The following is an 18190-nucleotide window of genomic DNA, read 5'->3' on the forward strand; positions in this document are numbered from 1 at the left end:
TTCTATACACTAACAAGAAACTATTGGAAAAGGAAATTAAGAAAACAATCTCATTTATACTAGCACCAAAAATAATGAAATACTTTGAATAAACTTAAACAAGAAGGTGAAAGACTGTACACTGAAGACTGCAAAACATTGATGAAAGAAATTAAAAAGACACAAATAATTGGAAAGATATGCTATGTTCATGGATTGGAAGACTTAATACTGTTAAAACATCCATACTACCTAAAGAGATCTACAGATTCAGTGTTATCTCCACGAAAATCTCAATGGTACTTTTTACAGATAAAGTAAAAAACAACCCTAAAATTCATATGGAACTAAAAAAGAACAAAAGTAGCCAAAGTGATCTTGAGAAATAAGAATAAAACTGGAAGAAATACACTTCCTGATTTGAAAATATATTATAAATTTACAGTAATTAAAGCAGTATGGTATACTCTTAATGACAGATCAATGGAAGAGAATAGGGAGCCCAGAAATAAACCCACGCATATATGGTCAATTGGTTTTCAGCAAGGGTGCAAAGAATGCATATGAGGAAAGGGCAGTCTCTTCAACAACGATATTGGGAAAACTGGATGTCTTTTGTCCATTTTTAAATTGACTTATTTGTCTTCTTCTCATTGAGTTGTTTATATATTCTGAATACCAATCTTTTATGAGATATATGATTTACAGATATTTTCTCCCATTTTATGGGTTGTACCTTTTACAGCAATTAATAGTTTTCTTGAGCTCTCTTGAGACAGTTATTCAGAAGGTAATCAAGTTTTGACTACTTTCAACAAATATTTTAAAATTGCTAATATTGATTTATAACATAAAGCAAGACAAAAAGAGTGCTTATTTTCCAGAATTTTCAATCTGAGGAGAAATAAGAAAATTACTTTTCATAAGTTTTTGTTTACTTAATAATGAAAGAACTTGGGCCTATAAATTTGTGTTGGGTTTATATTGTCCATATTACACTTATGAGTCTACTCTAGTTCAAATATACTTTAAATTTCCTAAAAATGGCTAAAAGGATTAAATTAGGGAAATATTTTAAAAATTGTCAAGTAAAAGAGAAATAGATAAGATATATACAAATTATAAATGGGGAGGAAATGACAATTATTTGGATTTACTTGGAAAACTCAAAGATTCAACAAAAAATATTGCAAAAAAGGAATTTGATAAGTGCCTGGGTACAAAATGAATAAATAGTAATTAGTAGCCCCCATATGTATAAATAACAACCATCTAGAAGATACAATGGGGAAAATAAGTCCATTTGTAATAGCAATGAGAAAATATAAATTATCTATGTATAAATTTAATCTAAAATGTACAAATTATGTGAAGAAACCATGAAACTGCAATAAATAACATGAAAGAACAAAAAATGTTTTCAGAAAGTACAATTATCATCATGATGTCAATTCTATTTAAGCTAATTTATAAATTTTGCATAATCTCAGTAAAAATAACAGCAGGATTTTAAAAAATTAGGTATATCTAAAGTTCATAGTTAAAAATTGAAAATCTGTAACATCCAGATAAATAAAGAATAAGGATAAGGGACAAACATTATGAAATATTCGAATATGTTACAAAGCTATATTAATTAAAACATCCTTAGAGACTTCTAAGGAAAAGTCTTGAAAGTTCAAATTGCACTGGAATACTTTATTTAATGATGATGGCATTCCAAATCAACAAAGAAAAGATGAAATCATTAAAACAAATGATGCTGGACCAAACTGGATAGCCATCTAGGAAAAAAATAAAATTTAGTTCCCATTTACCTATTTCACAAAAAGAAATTTTAGGTGTATCAAATATATAAATGACAAAAAAAAAAATAGAGAAAAACCTAAATTCTTAGAAACTACCATGGGAGAATTAAAAAAAAAAATCTCAGAGTTGGGAATGCTCCTCTAAGATGTACATGACAACCTGAAGCCATGCCATTAAAGACTGATATATTCAACTACATAAAAATTTCTTGATTTCAAACATTATCAGAAACTAAATCAAAAGATAAATGGCCAGGGGCTTCCCTGGTGGCACAGTGTTTGAGAGTCCGCCTGCCTATGCAGGGAACATGGGTTTGTGCCCCAGTCTGGGAAGATCCCACATGCTGCGGAGCAGCTGGGCCCGTGAGCCATGGCTGCTGAGCCTGCACGTCTGGAGCCTGTGCTCCACAGTGGGAGAGGCCACAACAGTGAGAGGCCCGTGTACCGCAAAAGAAAAAGAAAAAAAATAAAGATAAATGGCCAATAAAAAAGTAAAACTACATGTAATTCATTTCAGAAAAAGAAATATTTACCTTGATACATATAGAGCACCTGTAAATAAATAAGAATAAGGTGAAGAATGTAACACAATTTGGGCAAATAATTTGAACGCCTTCAAAGATCAGGAAAGCAGGTTCTTAAACTCTTTAAGATGATCAAACTTCCTCATAATCAGAAAAATGCAGGCTAACATTAAGAAATAAGTTTTGTCACTTATATTGGCAAAGATCCAAAGTTTATGTTAGCCATAGAGTAGGAAAACATACAAACTCTAAATGTAGGAGAGAATGAAAGTTCTTTCAAGCTATTTGAAGAGCACATTGGAAATACTTATCAAAATTTAAAATTCACATACCCATATCCTTGTTTTTAATTTTATTTACTTTTTTATTGAAGTATAGTTGATTTACAATGCTGTGCCAATCTCTGCTGTACAGAAAAGTGACTCAGTTATACACATAGAGACATTCTTTTTTTTATATTCTTTTCCATTATGGTTTATCACAGGATATCGAACATAGTTCCTTGTGCTATACAGTAGGACCTTGTTGTTTATCTATCCTATATGTAATAGTTTACATCTGTTAATCCCAAATTCACAGTCCTTCCCTCTCCCACTCTCCTCCCACTTGGCAACCACAAGTCTGTTCTCTATGTCTGTGAGTCTGTTTCCGTTTTGTAGATAGGTTCATTTGTGCCATATTTTAGATTCCACATATAAGCAATATCATATGGTATTTGTCTTTCTCTTTCTTTCTTTTTTTTTTTTTTTGTGGTACGCGGGCCTCTCACCGCTGTGGCTTCTCCCGTTGTGGAGCACAGGCTCCGGACGTGCAGGCCCAGCGGCCATGGCCCATGGGTCCAGCTGCTCTGCTGCACACGGGATCCTCCCGGACTGGGGCACGAACCTGCGCCCCCTGCATCGGCAGGCGGACCCCCAACCACTGCACCACCAGGGAAGCCCTGTCTTTCTCTTTCTGACTTACTTCACTTCATATGATAATCTCTAGTTGCATCCATGTTGCTGCAAATGGCATTATTTCATTCCTTTTTATGACTGAGTAGTATTCCATTGTATATATGTACCACATTTTCTTTATCCATTTATCTATCAATGGACATCTAGGTTGTTCAGAAAACTAAAAATAGAATTACTGTATGCTCCAGCAATCCCACTCCTGGGCATGTCCCTGGACAAAACTATAATTCAAAAAGATACATGCACCCCTATGTTCATAGCAGCACTATTTACATAAGCACATACCCATATCCTTTCATCTAACAACTCCAGAGCTAGTTTTTATATATTTTCAGTTAAGTTTATTTTTAGATACTTTTTTCCTTGCAACCACAAAAGTAATTTCTTTTTTCTATTGCATTATTTAACTCTTGATTTTACATAAAGAAGTGTACTTAAATTTACTACATAAATTTACTACATAAAATTTACTTTTACACAACTTTTGTCACAAATGTATATCTATGCTATTACAGACAAATACAAATTGTGGGTACGATTTGCTGTGAGTAAAAGGTGATTTGTGGTTTGCTGGAACAGATAAAACTTTGCTGTATGAGTGTGTTAGAAAGCACAGTGCTATTCAAAATGACACCCCACTAAAGAACAACAGAGTAAATTATGTGATGATGTGGATGTTTTTACCCAGTGAGTTATGATTAAACATAGTTTTAGATTACTAATGTAGTGTGGTTTGACAACCCATAGTTTTTGTTCTCCAGTTTTGCCAAAAAATTTTAAAGTTTCAAATTGCTTCTTGTAATATAAAATGGTGAGGACTTGCTTCTGATAGAATTGATCCTCTTAATCCCATTTAATGCTTTTTGCCAATTCTTAGACTCTTCATTTTTATTATTGTACCCATAGCATGACTTTTCTTCTCCATCTCTTAATTTCCTCCTCCTCCTTCTTTGTTTTGTTTCCTTCATTAATTTGTGTTTGTTTGATATATATTTTTCCATATTTACCCTTTTCATCCCTGTTTTATGAGTTACTTTTACAGGACAGAATGGGATTTTGATTTTGTCTTAACAGGGAGACTCCTTTTTTTTTTTTTTTTTTTTTTTGGTATGTGGGCCTCTCACTGTTGTGGCCTCTCCCGTTGCGGAGCACAGGCTCCGGATGCACAGGCCCAGCGGCCATGGCTCACGGGCCCAGCCGCTCCACGGCATGTGGGATCTTCCCAGACCGGGGCACGAACCCGTTTCCCCTGCATCGGCAGGCGGACTCTCAACCACTGCGCCACCAGGGAAGCCCCAGGGAGACTCCTTTTATATAGTTGTTTAACTCACTTATTTTTATTGCTTTTATTTAGCTCTATTTTTTGTTCCTTATTTAAAGTTTTCTAAAAAATGTTTCCTTGACATTTTCTGTTTTTCAAAATCTCCTGCAATGTGTGCTGCCTGTTTTTACTTTAATGATTTATCTTGTTTTTAATATTTTATGTTCTTATCTCATTTTTTAAAATGTATTTTAGTTTATAATTCTCTAATTATCACTTTCAATAATAAAACAGTTTCTTTCAGTCCCCCTGTGCTCTCCACCTGTATTTGCTCTCCATTTACATATTTCTATTTACATGTTTAATTTACATTTTTGACCTGTTAACTTTTTTGTTAAAATGCATATAGTCTATTTTAAATTTATTTTATTATTCTTATTAATTTTGTATTTTCCTCAATTTAATTTTGATGTTTGCATTCTTTGATAAAATATTAAAAAATGTTTTTAGATTTAACTATACTTAAATGGCTACAAGACCAGCCACCATTATCATAGTAATTTTTATTTTTTATTTATTTTTATTTATTTACTTTGATTAGTCTCTTAATTGGCTGGAACATGTACTCAACAAGTTTTATTTTCCAGACAAACACAGTAGTTTCTGATCTTCTCCATATCTAAGAATATCTTTCTTCATACATGAGGGTAATTTGACCTTGTTTCATATTAATTTACAACTGTTACTGCCTTTTTTAATGCAAAGATTTGTAGATATTTTCCTTTCTGTTTTGGTCATAAACACATGGATTTCAGAGTACACAGAATTTCTCTAAGTGGTTTGACAATGAAATAGTAACTTTGTGGAGTACACTTTACAAATATTGATCTAATTAATTCCCTCTACTCTAGTAAAAACTACATTTGAATCATCAGCAGTTGTATGTGCTAACCAATCTGTTTTAAGTACCATTATGGTTGATTCAGTCAAATGGTCCTAATTATTAATTTTGGACTTACTTGAGTTGTTTTGTGACCAATTCTTTAAGATCACTGAATAAAATTCAGAGCATTTTCTAATATTTATTCTGTTTTTTGGGGGGTTAGAGGTTGGCTACAAATATGATATGGCAGAGAAACCAGAGTGTCCAGATTAGAAATAACCTGTGGATTTATATATGTATATGCCCACATATATATACATAAGTATGAGTATATACACGTGTGTAGAAACTTATAATCCTTTCTCAATGAGTTTTTAGAAATATCTGTCTTCAAGTCTAGAAATATTAGTAGCCACTACCAAGGGTGTAATGTCTATGTGAAATATCTGTTCCAGAGATGTCCTTGTGTGTGAATATGACTAGAAATATTCATAGGATATTAAAATCAAAAAGGAAATGGAAGACGATATTATCTTAATGAAGCTTGTTTAATAGTGAATTGTCTTGTTTTTCAACTCAATTAATTTTCCCCTTTTTTCTGTGTTGAGAATGCACATTGGTTCACAAGTTACAAATCTCAGAGCATTTTCTTTTCTTTTTTTTTTTTTTTTTTTGCGGTACGCGGGCCTCTCACTTCCGTGGCCTCTCCCGCTGCAGAGCACAGGCTCTGGACGCGCAGGCTCAGCGGCCACGGCTCATGGGCCCAGCCTCTCCGCGGCATATGGGATCCTCCCGGACCGGGGCACGAACCCGCATCCCCTGCCTTGGCCTCAGAGCATTTTCTTTGTTTTTTTTCTCATATTCTTTTTGAGGCACAGTACTGAATCTGTCCTTATCAAGCACTCGACAAATTTGGTAGTAAAAACTCAGCTGAGAATTTTTGGTTTAATTATTTGGTTATTTGTTTTCCTTTTGGAAGGTATAAACAGATGGTAGCTTCATATTTTATAGGACATATTTTATTAGGTAAAAGGTATTTCTTTTTTTTTTTTTAATTTTTATTAGTTTCTGCTTTATAACAAAGTGAATCAGTCATACATATATATCTGTTCCCATATCCCTTCCCTCATGCATCTCCCTCCCTCCCACCCTCCCCATCCCACCCCTCCAGGCGGTCACAAAGCACCGAGCTGATCTCCCTGTGTTCTGCGGCTGCTTCCCACTATCTATCTACCTTACGTTTCGTAGTGTATATATGTCCATGCCTCTCTTTCGCTTTGTCACAGCTTACCCTTCCCCCTCCCCATATCCTCTAGTCCATTCTCAAGTAGGTCTGTGTCTTTATTCCCGTTTTACCCCTAGGTTCTTCCTGACATTTTTTTTTTTTAATTCCATATATATGTGTTAGCATACGGTATTTGTCTTTCTCTTTCTGACTTACTTCACTCTGTATGACAGACTCTAGGTCTATCCACCTCATTACAAATAGCTCAGTTTCGTTTCTTTTTATGGCTGAGTAATATTCCATTGTATATATGTGCCACATCTTCTTTATCCATTCATCCGATGATGGACACTTAGGTTGTTTCCAGCTCCGGGCTATTGTGAATAGAGCTGCAATGAACATTTTGGTACATGTCTCTTTTTGAATTATGGTTTTCTCAGGGTATATGCCTAGTAGTGGGATTGCTGGGTCATATGGTAGTTCTATTTTTAGTTTTTTAAGGAACCTCCATACTGTTCTCCATAGTGGCTGTACCAATTCACATTCCCACCAGCAGTGCAAGAGTGTTCCCTTTTCTCCACACCCTCTCCAGCATTTATTGTTTCTAGATTTCTTGATGATGGCCATTCTGACTGGTGTGAGATGATATCTCATTGTAGTTTTGATTTGCATTTCTCTAATGATTAATGATGTTGAGCATTCTTTCATGTGTTTGTTGGCAGTCTGTATATCTTCTTTGGAGAAATGCCTATTTAAGTCTTCTGCCCATTTTTGGATTGGGTTGTTTATTTTTTTGCTATTGAGCTGCATGAGCTGTTTATAAATTTTGGAGATTAATCCTTTGTCAGTTGCTTCATTTGCAAATATTTTCTCCCATTCTGAGGGTTGTCTTTTGGTCTTGTTTATGGTTTCCTTTGCTGTGCAAAAGCTTTGAAGTTTCATTAGGTCCCATTTGTTTATCTTTGTTTTTATTTCCATTTCTCTAGGAGGTGGGTCCAAAAGGATCTTGCTGTGATTTATGTCATAGAGTGTTCTACCTATGTTTTCCTCTAAGAGTTTGACAGTGTCTGGCCTTACATTTAGGTCTTTAATCCATTTTGAGCTTATTTTTGTGTATGGTGTTAGGGAATGATCTAGTCTCAAACTTTTACATGTCCCTGTCCAGTTTTCCCAGCACCACTTATTGAAGAGGCTATCCTTTCTCCACTGTACATTCCTGCCTCCTTTATCAAAGATAAGTTGGCCATATGTGCGTGGGTTTATCTCTGGGCTTTCTATCCTGATCCACTGATCTATCTTTCTGTTTTTATGCCAGTACCATACTGTCTTAATTACTGTAGCTTTGTAGTATAGTCTGAAGTCAGGCAGCCTGATTCCTCCAGCTCCGTTTTTCGTTCTCAAGATTGCTTTGGCTATTCGGGGTCTTTTGTTTTTCCAAACAAATTTTGAAATTTTTTGTTCTAGTTCTGTGAAAAATGCCAGTGGTAGTTTGATAGGGATTGCATTGAATCTGTAGATTGCTTTGGGTAGTAGAGTCATTTTCACTATATTGATTCTTCCAATCCAGGAGGATGGTATATCTCTCCATCTGTTTGTATCATCTTTAATTTCTTTCATCAGTGTCTTATAATTTTCTGCATACAGGTCTTTTGTCTCCTTAGGTAGGTTTATTCCTAGATATTTTATTCTTTTTGTTGCAATGGTAAATGGGAGTGTTTTCTTGATTTCATTTTCAGATTTTTCATCATTAGTGTACAGGAATGCCAGAGATTTCTGTACGTTAATTTTGTATCCTGCTACTTTACCAAATTCATTGATTAGCTCTAGTAGCTTTTCGGTAGCATCTTTAGGATTCTCTATGTATAGTATCATGTCATCTTCAAACAATGACAGCTTTACTTCTTCTTTTCCAATTTGGATTCCTTTTATTTCCTTTTCTTCTCTGATTGCTGTGGCTAAAACTTCCAAAACTATGTTGAATAAGAATGGTGAGAGTGGGCAGCCTTGTCTTGTTCCTGATCTTAGTGGAAATGGTTTCAGTTTTTCACCATTGAGGACAATGTTGGCTGTGGGTTTGTCATATATGGCCTTTATTATGTTGAGGAGGCATACATTCTCCTCCAATGGCATCCATTGATTTTCTTTTTCTGTCTTCAGCAGCACGTGACTCCTTAAACGTTGATTCAAGTCGAATAAACTTTTCTATGTCTTTCAGCCTCTTAGAAGACCCATCTATGGATGGGGAGTGAGATCTTTTGGGGTTAACATTCTTAGTTATATTTAACTTTCCATTTAGATGTGGCTGCCCCTGGGCAGGGTTGTGGGGTGTTGTGATTCTAGGAATGACATTTCGTCCTACTACAGTAGGAATGGTACACACAGCTGGAGGTGATACAGCTTTTACTGCAGAGTCAACTTTTGCACCAATGACGGGAATAGACAACCCTTGAGCTGGCGGGACAGTCAGTGGCTTTTCCACAACTACAGCAGCAGGCTCAGCATTATTCCTTTCTGTCTCTGCTGAAGGAGGAATACCAGGCTTGGAAGGCTTGTTTGTAGACACTGGGGAATTAAAAGGTGTTCCATTATCAGTGTCTCTGGAGCTATCCAAACAACTGCTATCCAGAGATGATCTTTTGGATTGAGGTCCACTTGAACTTTCACTGACATCAGAAAGACTTTGCTTTTTCTTCTTCTGAAGAATCTCTGTGGGAAGGTAGTGATGAAGTTGTTTTTTCTTAACATGAGTTGCTTCAATTTTCATTCCCTCCTTTAGCATGTTTATATTGTTTGCCTGTCTGTACACTGTATCAGTAAATGACTGTATATCATATGTCAAGTCTATATTAACACTTTCTGCATTTTCTACTCTCCGAAAAATTATTCCAAGGAACCACATTGATACGTAATTGTTGTCCTTATGATGTTCCTTATTTCCTGGGAATGATTGGGGATTTACATGGGCAAGAGTAATAAATTCATTCCGTTCCAAATTTCCAACAAGTACACGTATTTTAGATTCTACTAATCCAACCCACTCTAGATGATTTTCTTCTGTTGATGCACTGGCAGTCAATACTATATAGTGTCTATACTTTTGGAAAAAATTTGGCGGCTCAAGGAGTTTGGACCAATCTGATTTCCCTTGAAGAATTTCATCTGTAACTGCGAGACCTTGTTTAAATTCTTCTACCATTACTGTTCGAGTTGATGTGGACACATTATACGTAGAATTCTGTTGTGGGTAGGCAGGGGTGATTATGGGCATGAGATGATACCTATCTGATGGATTTACCCGAGGATCCCAAACTGGCAAATTCAAATTGCTTTCTTCCGGTTGCTTTAGCAGCACAGGATTTGGCCATTCCCACTTGGAAAAAACTAAGAAGAACTTATGAACTAAAGTAGAAGCTGCTGCATTTGGATATAATTGGCAAGTTCTTGCAACTAGCATTGCCCAGGAGACACCACCAAGGAATCCCAACATGTTGGAATAAATACCACGTCGTTTTGCCCATAGTTTGACTGCTCTTAGGGTGAGTCTGAAAGTTTCTTTATTTGGCACTAAATGCAAAATTTCATCAGTAACTCTACAGCCATTTAGGCTGCGAATACACCTTATATCAAGGCTTCTCAGTCGAGAGTCGTCTCTTAGATCTAAATTATCTGATATGGTTTGTATTGCCAGTCTTGCAAAGACTAGATCAATTTCAATTCCATCAAATTCAAATTTTATGACAGGCACAAAGGCATCTTCTACAGCTCTTAAGTTTCTAATGCCATCTTGATGTTTCAGTTTTTCAAAAAAAGACTGAAAAAAATCAGATCTCTCCACATGTCTTGGAGCAACACAAAGTGCATCAATGTCAGCTCCTTTGGTGTGTACTCCAAGCCTATAGGAGCCAAAGGTGAAAATTTTTCCACCAACAGTAGCCACAACAGAAGGTGGGAGATTCTTACTCTCACTGACCTCAGAAATCCATTCTTTTACTAAATTGTTCAGTTTACCAAGAACAACCAGCCTGTGGTTCAATGCTTCCTCATCTTCAAATACTCCAAATGGTTTCATGGCATCAATTAATTTCTGTGTGTAAATATGATCAATTTCTTTGGGACATGCCAAGCTAATTGGAGAGGTGATTCCATAATGCTTTTGTTGACGCTGGCTGTCCAGCATGGTGTTTGAAGACATCTCTTTCATCGCTTCCTGCGTCTCCCTCACCGGCGAGTCTTTCGCTCTGGAGTCCTGTTCTTGCTCTTCCCTTCTCCTCCTGTCCACTTTCCTCCGCTCGCTTGTAGCTCGCTTGCTCGCTCACTCTCTCACTTACTACGGCCGAGGCATCCAACCGAATACTGAAAACACCAGAAATCCGGCTCTATTTATGACAATACAGCGCGGCCGACGCCAATATGGCGCCGCCTGTAAAAGGTATTTCTAAATGTAGAGAAATGAAATACATAACCCTAGGACAAAATACATTTTATTCTTTCTTCTTTGCAATTCCCTTCACATTTTCTTCTTTTGACTTTTATTTTTCTATGAATTTATTTACTTTCTCTCCCCACACCCAATATTCTGCTTCCCCTTTCTTCCCTTTCTTATTCTCATTCTTCCTATTCTTCACCCCACTTCCCCTCCCTCTGGCATTTTTTGCAAATGTTTTCTAAGTATGAAATAAGGTCTTTCTCCTGCTGCAGCTGCTACTCCATCCCCTGCTGCATTAAATTGACACTTGGGCAAGCAATGGCTCTTGTCAGTCACTCTGAAGCTGCTACTTCTACAAGTGTCGATTTAGTGCAGCGAGGGATGAGGTGCCAGCTACAGAAATAGGGTACAGAAAAACTCAACAGAAAGCTCTGTCTCTCCTTACTGTGTGTGATATTTTGTAGGAGGAAGGGGAGGCCGCAAGAATCAGAGATAAAAAAGTGAAATAATAAGAAGGCACCAGGACAAACACTGGGATTGAAAAACAAGAAGTTTAGTAACTGTAGCAGATTTATGGATGCGCTGGAAGAAAACAAAGAAAAGTCTAACTGTGGTTAACTTCACTTGGTTTTAAAACTAGCTGAAAATACTGAAAAATCTGAATGTCTTATAAGCTCTTTTTGGATGACGTGTATTCATTGGTTGTGGTGATTTCCTTAAATATCTCACAGAGTATGTAAATATCCTGCTGATTTGGGTGAGAAATCAACAATCTGCAATGGGAAACATGTGTAAGCTCTCAACTTTCCTTGGCAAGTCTTGATTTTCATTTCCTGTTGACATAAATACCTACTCTGCTTAATTAAAAGTCCTCTGCGAACATTAACACTCCAGGCATCCCAGTTAACTGTAAACTCCATAGGTAACCCTTCCACACCTATAGTAAAAGTGTAGTTATATATAAGTGTATATATTTTAAAGACAGACAGGTTTTTTTTTAGGAATATTCCCACCTCTGTTCCCCTCTATTAGTTCAGATAATTTTCTCTATTTCTGTGGATATAGGATCTGCTCTACCATGACCAGAGATAGAATATAAAGGATGAACTCCAAAATGCTACATTCCAGGTATTTTTATTGCATACATTTGGATTTTTTAAAGTAACCTTTTTAAAGAAAAGCTTGTTTCAAAAGAAGCAAAAAATGCATGTGTTACTTATGCTGGATTTTGACCATTGTATTCATTATGCACTCTTTGAGGTCAATTGCTATGGTAATTTGCTTTTCATATGAAATGGAAAATGGAAGTGTCTTTTGTGTCAGGGAGTTCTGATATGGCTCCTTTAGAAGGACCTAGTATCTAGGTCAGTTGGCTTTCTTAAACTTGAAATAAATGAGATCTTTGATAGTGTAGTATCATGACTTCAGGACACAGATTAAAGGAGAAAGGGACTTTTGCTGAGACAATTGGAAAAGAAAAACTTTCTATATTGACTGAGTTTCATCTCCTAGTACTAGGAAAGACCCAGGATATGATTTTATCAGTGCTCCTTTTCCTCTATAACTCCTTTGTTTGTTAAATATACTTTAAAATATATCTAAGTAGACACCTATTAAGTGTTTATTTAAATCTATTTAAATAGACACAATTGCTTTTTACTAGGTACTAATAGAGAATATAAAAGAAAGTGGTGATAGATCTATCCAATTTGGGAAGGTATAAACGCCTGCTCAGTGAAGGGACAGTGTTACTTAGGAAATGTTTCTTGGAACAGGTGGACTCGGGAGAATGCTTTAGATTTAAAAGAACAGAAAAAGTTGGACTCTGGAGAAAAAAATACGGGCCCTGGAAACTCAGAATCAAGTGTGAGGGGACTGGCAAGCTATCTAACTTACCAGAAGTGGAGAGACAAGAAAGATGACTATGATGGCTGCTATGGGAATAAGAAAGGACTTAGACAAACTGATAAGGTCCTTAAAAACTAAGCTGCATAATTAGCATATTAGGTGGTGATGAACTCTATAGATATATGGATAAAATGGTTGGAAATCATAATCTGGAAGGATCATCTAAATTTTTCTGCCTATTCGATAATACTGGTCTTCCATGGGGGTTCCATTCTTGGCTTTGTTTTCTCCTTACTCTATAAAAAGAGCATTTAACTTGAATTCCATGGGTAGACACCTGGAAATCTATCAGCCTCTTGATTGCTCTTGAATTGTGCATGAGTTTTCTCAGAGGAGAAAGTAAATGTCCTCCTTCAGGTTGAACAGGTCTGTGATCCTTAAGTTTAATCATAATATTTAACATGTGTTAAGTGCTTCTATATGCCAGGAAAAGTTCTAAGTGATCTGCATGTATTAACTCATTGAATCCCAAGAACATTATGTATTAGGCACCATTATATTATTTCATTTATAGACAAGACTATGAGGCAAAAATAGATTTCTTATGTCTGAGGTCAAAAGCTAATAACAGGTAGAGTTCAGCCCAAACACTATGGTTTAAGAGCCATACTGGATCACACCATATTATTTTGGTTTTACATGATTGTAGTTGCTTTATATTTCTCCATAAGTATGCATCACATTTAATTTAGGAGCCACTTCTCTAAATAGACTTCCTGGAAAATCTCATCCGGAGTTAGGTTTGCAGCTACCACTACTTCTGCTAATTCTCACATTCATCACATCAACCTAGTGGTTGTTCATTAACTTCAGAACGTTAGTTCCAAAGGCTTATGGAAGGCTCCACCTGGTCATCCCACAGGTACATCAAACTCAACATGTTTAACCTGGCTGTTCTCTTACCTTCATAAATGGCTACTTTTCCTGTCTTCCTGAGAGGTTAAATTCATGGCAAATACACGTGGACCAATAACCAAGTTAAAAATTTCTCTCTTTGTACTTCTATCCAAACAGTTACTGAATCCTATTGAATCTACCTATTTAATAGCTCCTTCAATCCATATTCATTTCCACTGTGTTGATCAAGGTATTTAGATCTTTCTTTTCTCCCATCCTCCCTCTCTCCTTTCTTCCTTCTCTCTTTCCTTCTTCCCTTCTTTCTTTCCTTCCTCTTTTCCTCTGTCCATTCTCCCTTCCTCCTTCTATTCCTTCTTTTTCATTCTTTCACTTTTTGAGATTTGAAAAATACAAAACAACCCAAAGAAAAAAATAGGAATAACCTATACCTTCACCTCAGAATTATTCCTTGTTAATATTTAGGTATATTTGCTTTCATTCTTTTTTCTATTTTTTTGTATAGACATAGCTTCAGATGTCCTTCCTCATGCCATGGCCTCCTGCCATTGGTAGAGTTCTGGCTGTCACCAAACTTTGTCTGTTTTTATAATTTCCTTTCTAAAAATCTTCTCCCTAACACATTAATTATTTAATAGAATATTTTCAAATTTCCAAATGCATGGAAATTTGGTTATTTTTGTTGTTCTTTTGTATAATATCTATGGGCATTAATTGGTATTATATTTTTAATGGAAATTGTTTTTCACATGATGAAGAGAATAATTATTTAGACTTGTTATTAAGTCAATGTGAGACATAAGAGAGAAAAAATATTATCTGAGGATGGGGTGATTGCAGTGAAAATTATGGGGAAGATGTAAGAAATGTCTATTAATTTAGAAGGAAGAGAAGAATGAGGAGAGTGTTACTTCTTAACTATCCACAAAATGGTGGCCAGTAGGTAGAATACTTGAGAAATTATGAATAAGTTGGACAAAAATATGAATAAAGATGTTAGAGGTGAGAGGTTGAGATGTATTTACTAGATATGAATATAAAGTAATGTGAAAGATTTTTAACAAACATCAGAATTTAAATAGGTAAACATAATGTTTTGTCTACACTATGTTGAATTGTAATTTATCTTTTTTTCCAAAGTTTTATTCTTCCACTCAGGTGAGTTCTTCAATGCCTGGAGTAATACCAAAATTTTCTCTTTGGCACCTAAACTAATGCTCAAATATTTACTGAGTAAAGACCGAATGAGAGAGAAAATAGGGGAGGGACTGAAGAAGGAAGGAGGGAATTGGGATCATGCTTTTTAAAGTAATTATATGATGGAGTTACACAGTCATTTGAATATTGCTGCATTGTTCAGAACATTTGGGGGACTTTCTTTGGGGAGTGCCTTAAAAACTTAACGATTTAAAAAAATTCTTAGTGGCAGTACAATTTTATCTTTTGAGCCTGGATTTGCCTTTGTAATACTCAGAATTTAGCTGTAGTTAAATCTATAGAAAAAGTAGGATCATTCTTTTCAATAATAGCATATAGGATTAGAATATTAGGTGTAACTAAAAGATAAGAACGCTGATTTTCTTCTCTGGTTTATAAACTGTTTCCTGAAGGCAATACTAAAAGTAGAGTCACAAACATGTTTATTTATTTACTTAATCCATCAAATGACATAAAATTGGATTAAGGACATAGATTCCTAGGGTCATTGTTTCAGAGATAAATATTCATTCATATACATGAATTTTGGCATGTTTTGAGTCATCCTTCTTATTTATTTTCAGCATTTTATTATGAAAAATTTCAAGCACACAGCAAATGTGAAAGAATTCTACACTGAATATCTGTGTATTCATCACCTAGATTCTGTCATTAACATTTATTTTATCTGCTTGTCACATATCTAGTCATTTAAATGTCCATGTGTCTATAAATCCACTTTTTTTTGACATATTTCACAGAAAATTTCAGACATCAGTACAGGTCCTCCTAAATTGTGTATTTCAAATAGTGTAAAGTCACTAAGTTTTGAAAATGTATACACTTGTGAAAGCCAAATCCCTCTGAAGAACATAACCCTAACCCCAGAAAGTTTCCTAATGTCTGTTCCCAGTCAATCTGCACACTTAACCCCAGTCCCTGCACCCAGGGGCACTTCTGATTTTTTTCCTATCATAAGTTACTTGTACTTGTTTTAGAATTTCATGTAAATGAAATAATATAGTTTAAAAATTTTTGTATAAGTTTTCTTTCACTTCCCATGTTTTTGAAATTCATGTTATGAATCTCATTCATTCATAATATACATGAAGTTTTTTATCTCTTGGTAAATACCTAGAAGTGGAATTTCTGCGTTATTATATAGAAGTATGTTGAGTTTTGTAACAACCTGTCAGAACTTTTTGTGTCATTTTATATTACCACTAAAATGTATGAATTGTAGTTACTCTAAAACCTCACCATCATTTTTGTTGTCAGGCTTTTTAATTTTTGATATTTTGATTTGGTTTATAGTATTTTTTTCATTATAGTTTTAATTTGTTTTTCCCTGATGACTAATGTTTCTGAGCACACTTTCATGTGCTTATAGTTCTTTCATATACAGTCATTTCTTGTTATGGGTGGTAGTTGTGTTCTATAAAGTCACTCCAAACACTGAATTACTGAATACTGAACCATTGCTCCTAGGGGAAATAAGGTGCTGGTTCCTGCAATCCTCTGGTCACATTTTCACCTGCTAATTAATACCTAAACTATTTTTATGTTTGTTTCTGATAAAAAGACATTTTATTTAATATATATTGCTGGTTCATTAACATCGAACTCTGCCAACAGCACTGTAACTTATGTCTGAATGATGTTTATCTAATATACCTATTTTCTCCATAAGGCACCATGATCGATATTACATGAATACATACACAAAATGTGTAATTGAAAATAATTTGCATCCTCCAGTTTTAGGTTACAGTGTTATATAAATATCAAATAAATCAGGGTGGTTGATAGTGTTTTTCAGATCATTTATGCCTTTATTAAATTTTTGTTTAGTTGTACAATTAATTACCAAGAGAAGAAAGTTAAAATCTTCAATTATCCTATTGACGTTGCATATTTTTCTCTTTAAAGCTGTCAATTTTTGATTTATCTATTTTGACTTATGATTGTATGTCTTCTTGATAAGTTCACACTTTCATCATTTTGAAATAATCATTATGTATGTGCTGGGGCTCAGGGCAGGCTATCCTAAAATATGACTCAACAGCATATTGATTATTTTGAATCAAAGCTACTTGAATTGCAGCCAGTACAAGGACACTTTGACCCTTTTTCTCCGTTAATGCAGGAAATAAATCTCCTGAATGAAGAGTACCCTCGTTGCACCATGACGCTAACAAGAGACATCCTTATCACAAGAGACAGGGAATTCATGGCTGAGAAGCCTATATAAACATCTTGTTACTTCTTTACTAGTTTACTACCCAAGCACAAAGTTTCCTTAAATTGTTGACTAATTAAGCACCCAAACCCAAGCTGCTTTGTCCTCTCAAATTCTCACAAATTTGTTGGGGTTTTTATTTTATGTAAAAAGATATAAAAGCTGCCCGCTTTGGGTCATTCTCTGAGCATCATTTTCATGATTTCCCATGCATACAGAATTAAACTGATCTTTCTCCTGTTAATCTGTTTCATGTCCATATAATTCTTAGGCCAGCCAGAAGAACTTAGGAAGGTAGAGGAAAATTGTTTCCTCTCCAACATATTATAGTATTCTTCATCTTTAAGCCTATTTCATCTGATTTGAATATAGCCATTCCAGCTATTTTAAGATTACTACTTACATGGCATATCTTTTTCTGACCTTTTCCTTTCCAACTATCTGCGTCTTTATATTCTAAGTGCATTTCCTTTCAACAGTATTTAGTTGGGTTTTACATTTTCATTCATTCTGGCAATCTCTGCATCTTAATTGAAATATGTATTACATTAACATTATGTAATTAATATTACAAACAAATTTATATTTTTATTATTTATATTATTGTTTTATATTTATAGTGTTATTTATATCTATTTATATATTGTTTTTCCTCAGCACTCATAAAATTTATTTTAGTAGGACATCTCTAATATGTGTATAGTGCTTTATAGTTTCTTTATGATCCAAGTCAGGTGTCACTCTTTCCAAGATTTCCTTTAGTGCTCCCATCACATCAGGCTCTGTTCCTATTAAACATTATGAGTATATTTCATAGTGTACTCCTTCATTTATATATGAGTATATTCATTCATTTACCACAGTATGTTACACTGATAAATTTATGTGTCATTTTTTCCACTAGTCTGAGAAGTCCTTAAGGAAGAGTG

General features: G+C 35.0%; 1 protein-coding gene across 1 annotated transcript; it reads right to left on the reverse strand.

The window, feature by feature from the left end:
- Nucleotides 1–8713: 8713 nt before the first annotated feature.
- On the reverse strand, nt 8714–10837 carry LOC307064716 (poly(A) polymerase gamma-like; the record flags this gene model as incomplete). Its single annotated transcript, XM_079721416.1, has 1 exon — nt 8714–10837. One exon carries the CDS (start codon nt 10835–10837, stop codon nt 8714–8716), a length of 2124 nt encoding a protein of 707 aa, XP_079577542.1.
- Between the last annotated feature and the right edge of the window lie 7353 nt (nt 10838–18190).

The sequence above is a fragment of the Hyperoodon ampullatus genome (genome assembly GCF_949752795.1).
Source record: "Hyperoodon ampullatus genome assembly, chromosome: 2".
Classification (NCBI taxonomy): Eukaryota; Metazoa; Chordata; class Mammalia; order Artiodactyla; family Ziphiidae; genus Hyperoodon; species Hyperoodon ampullatus.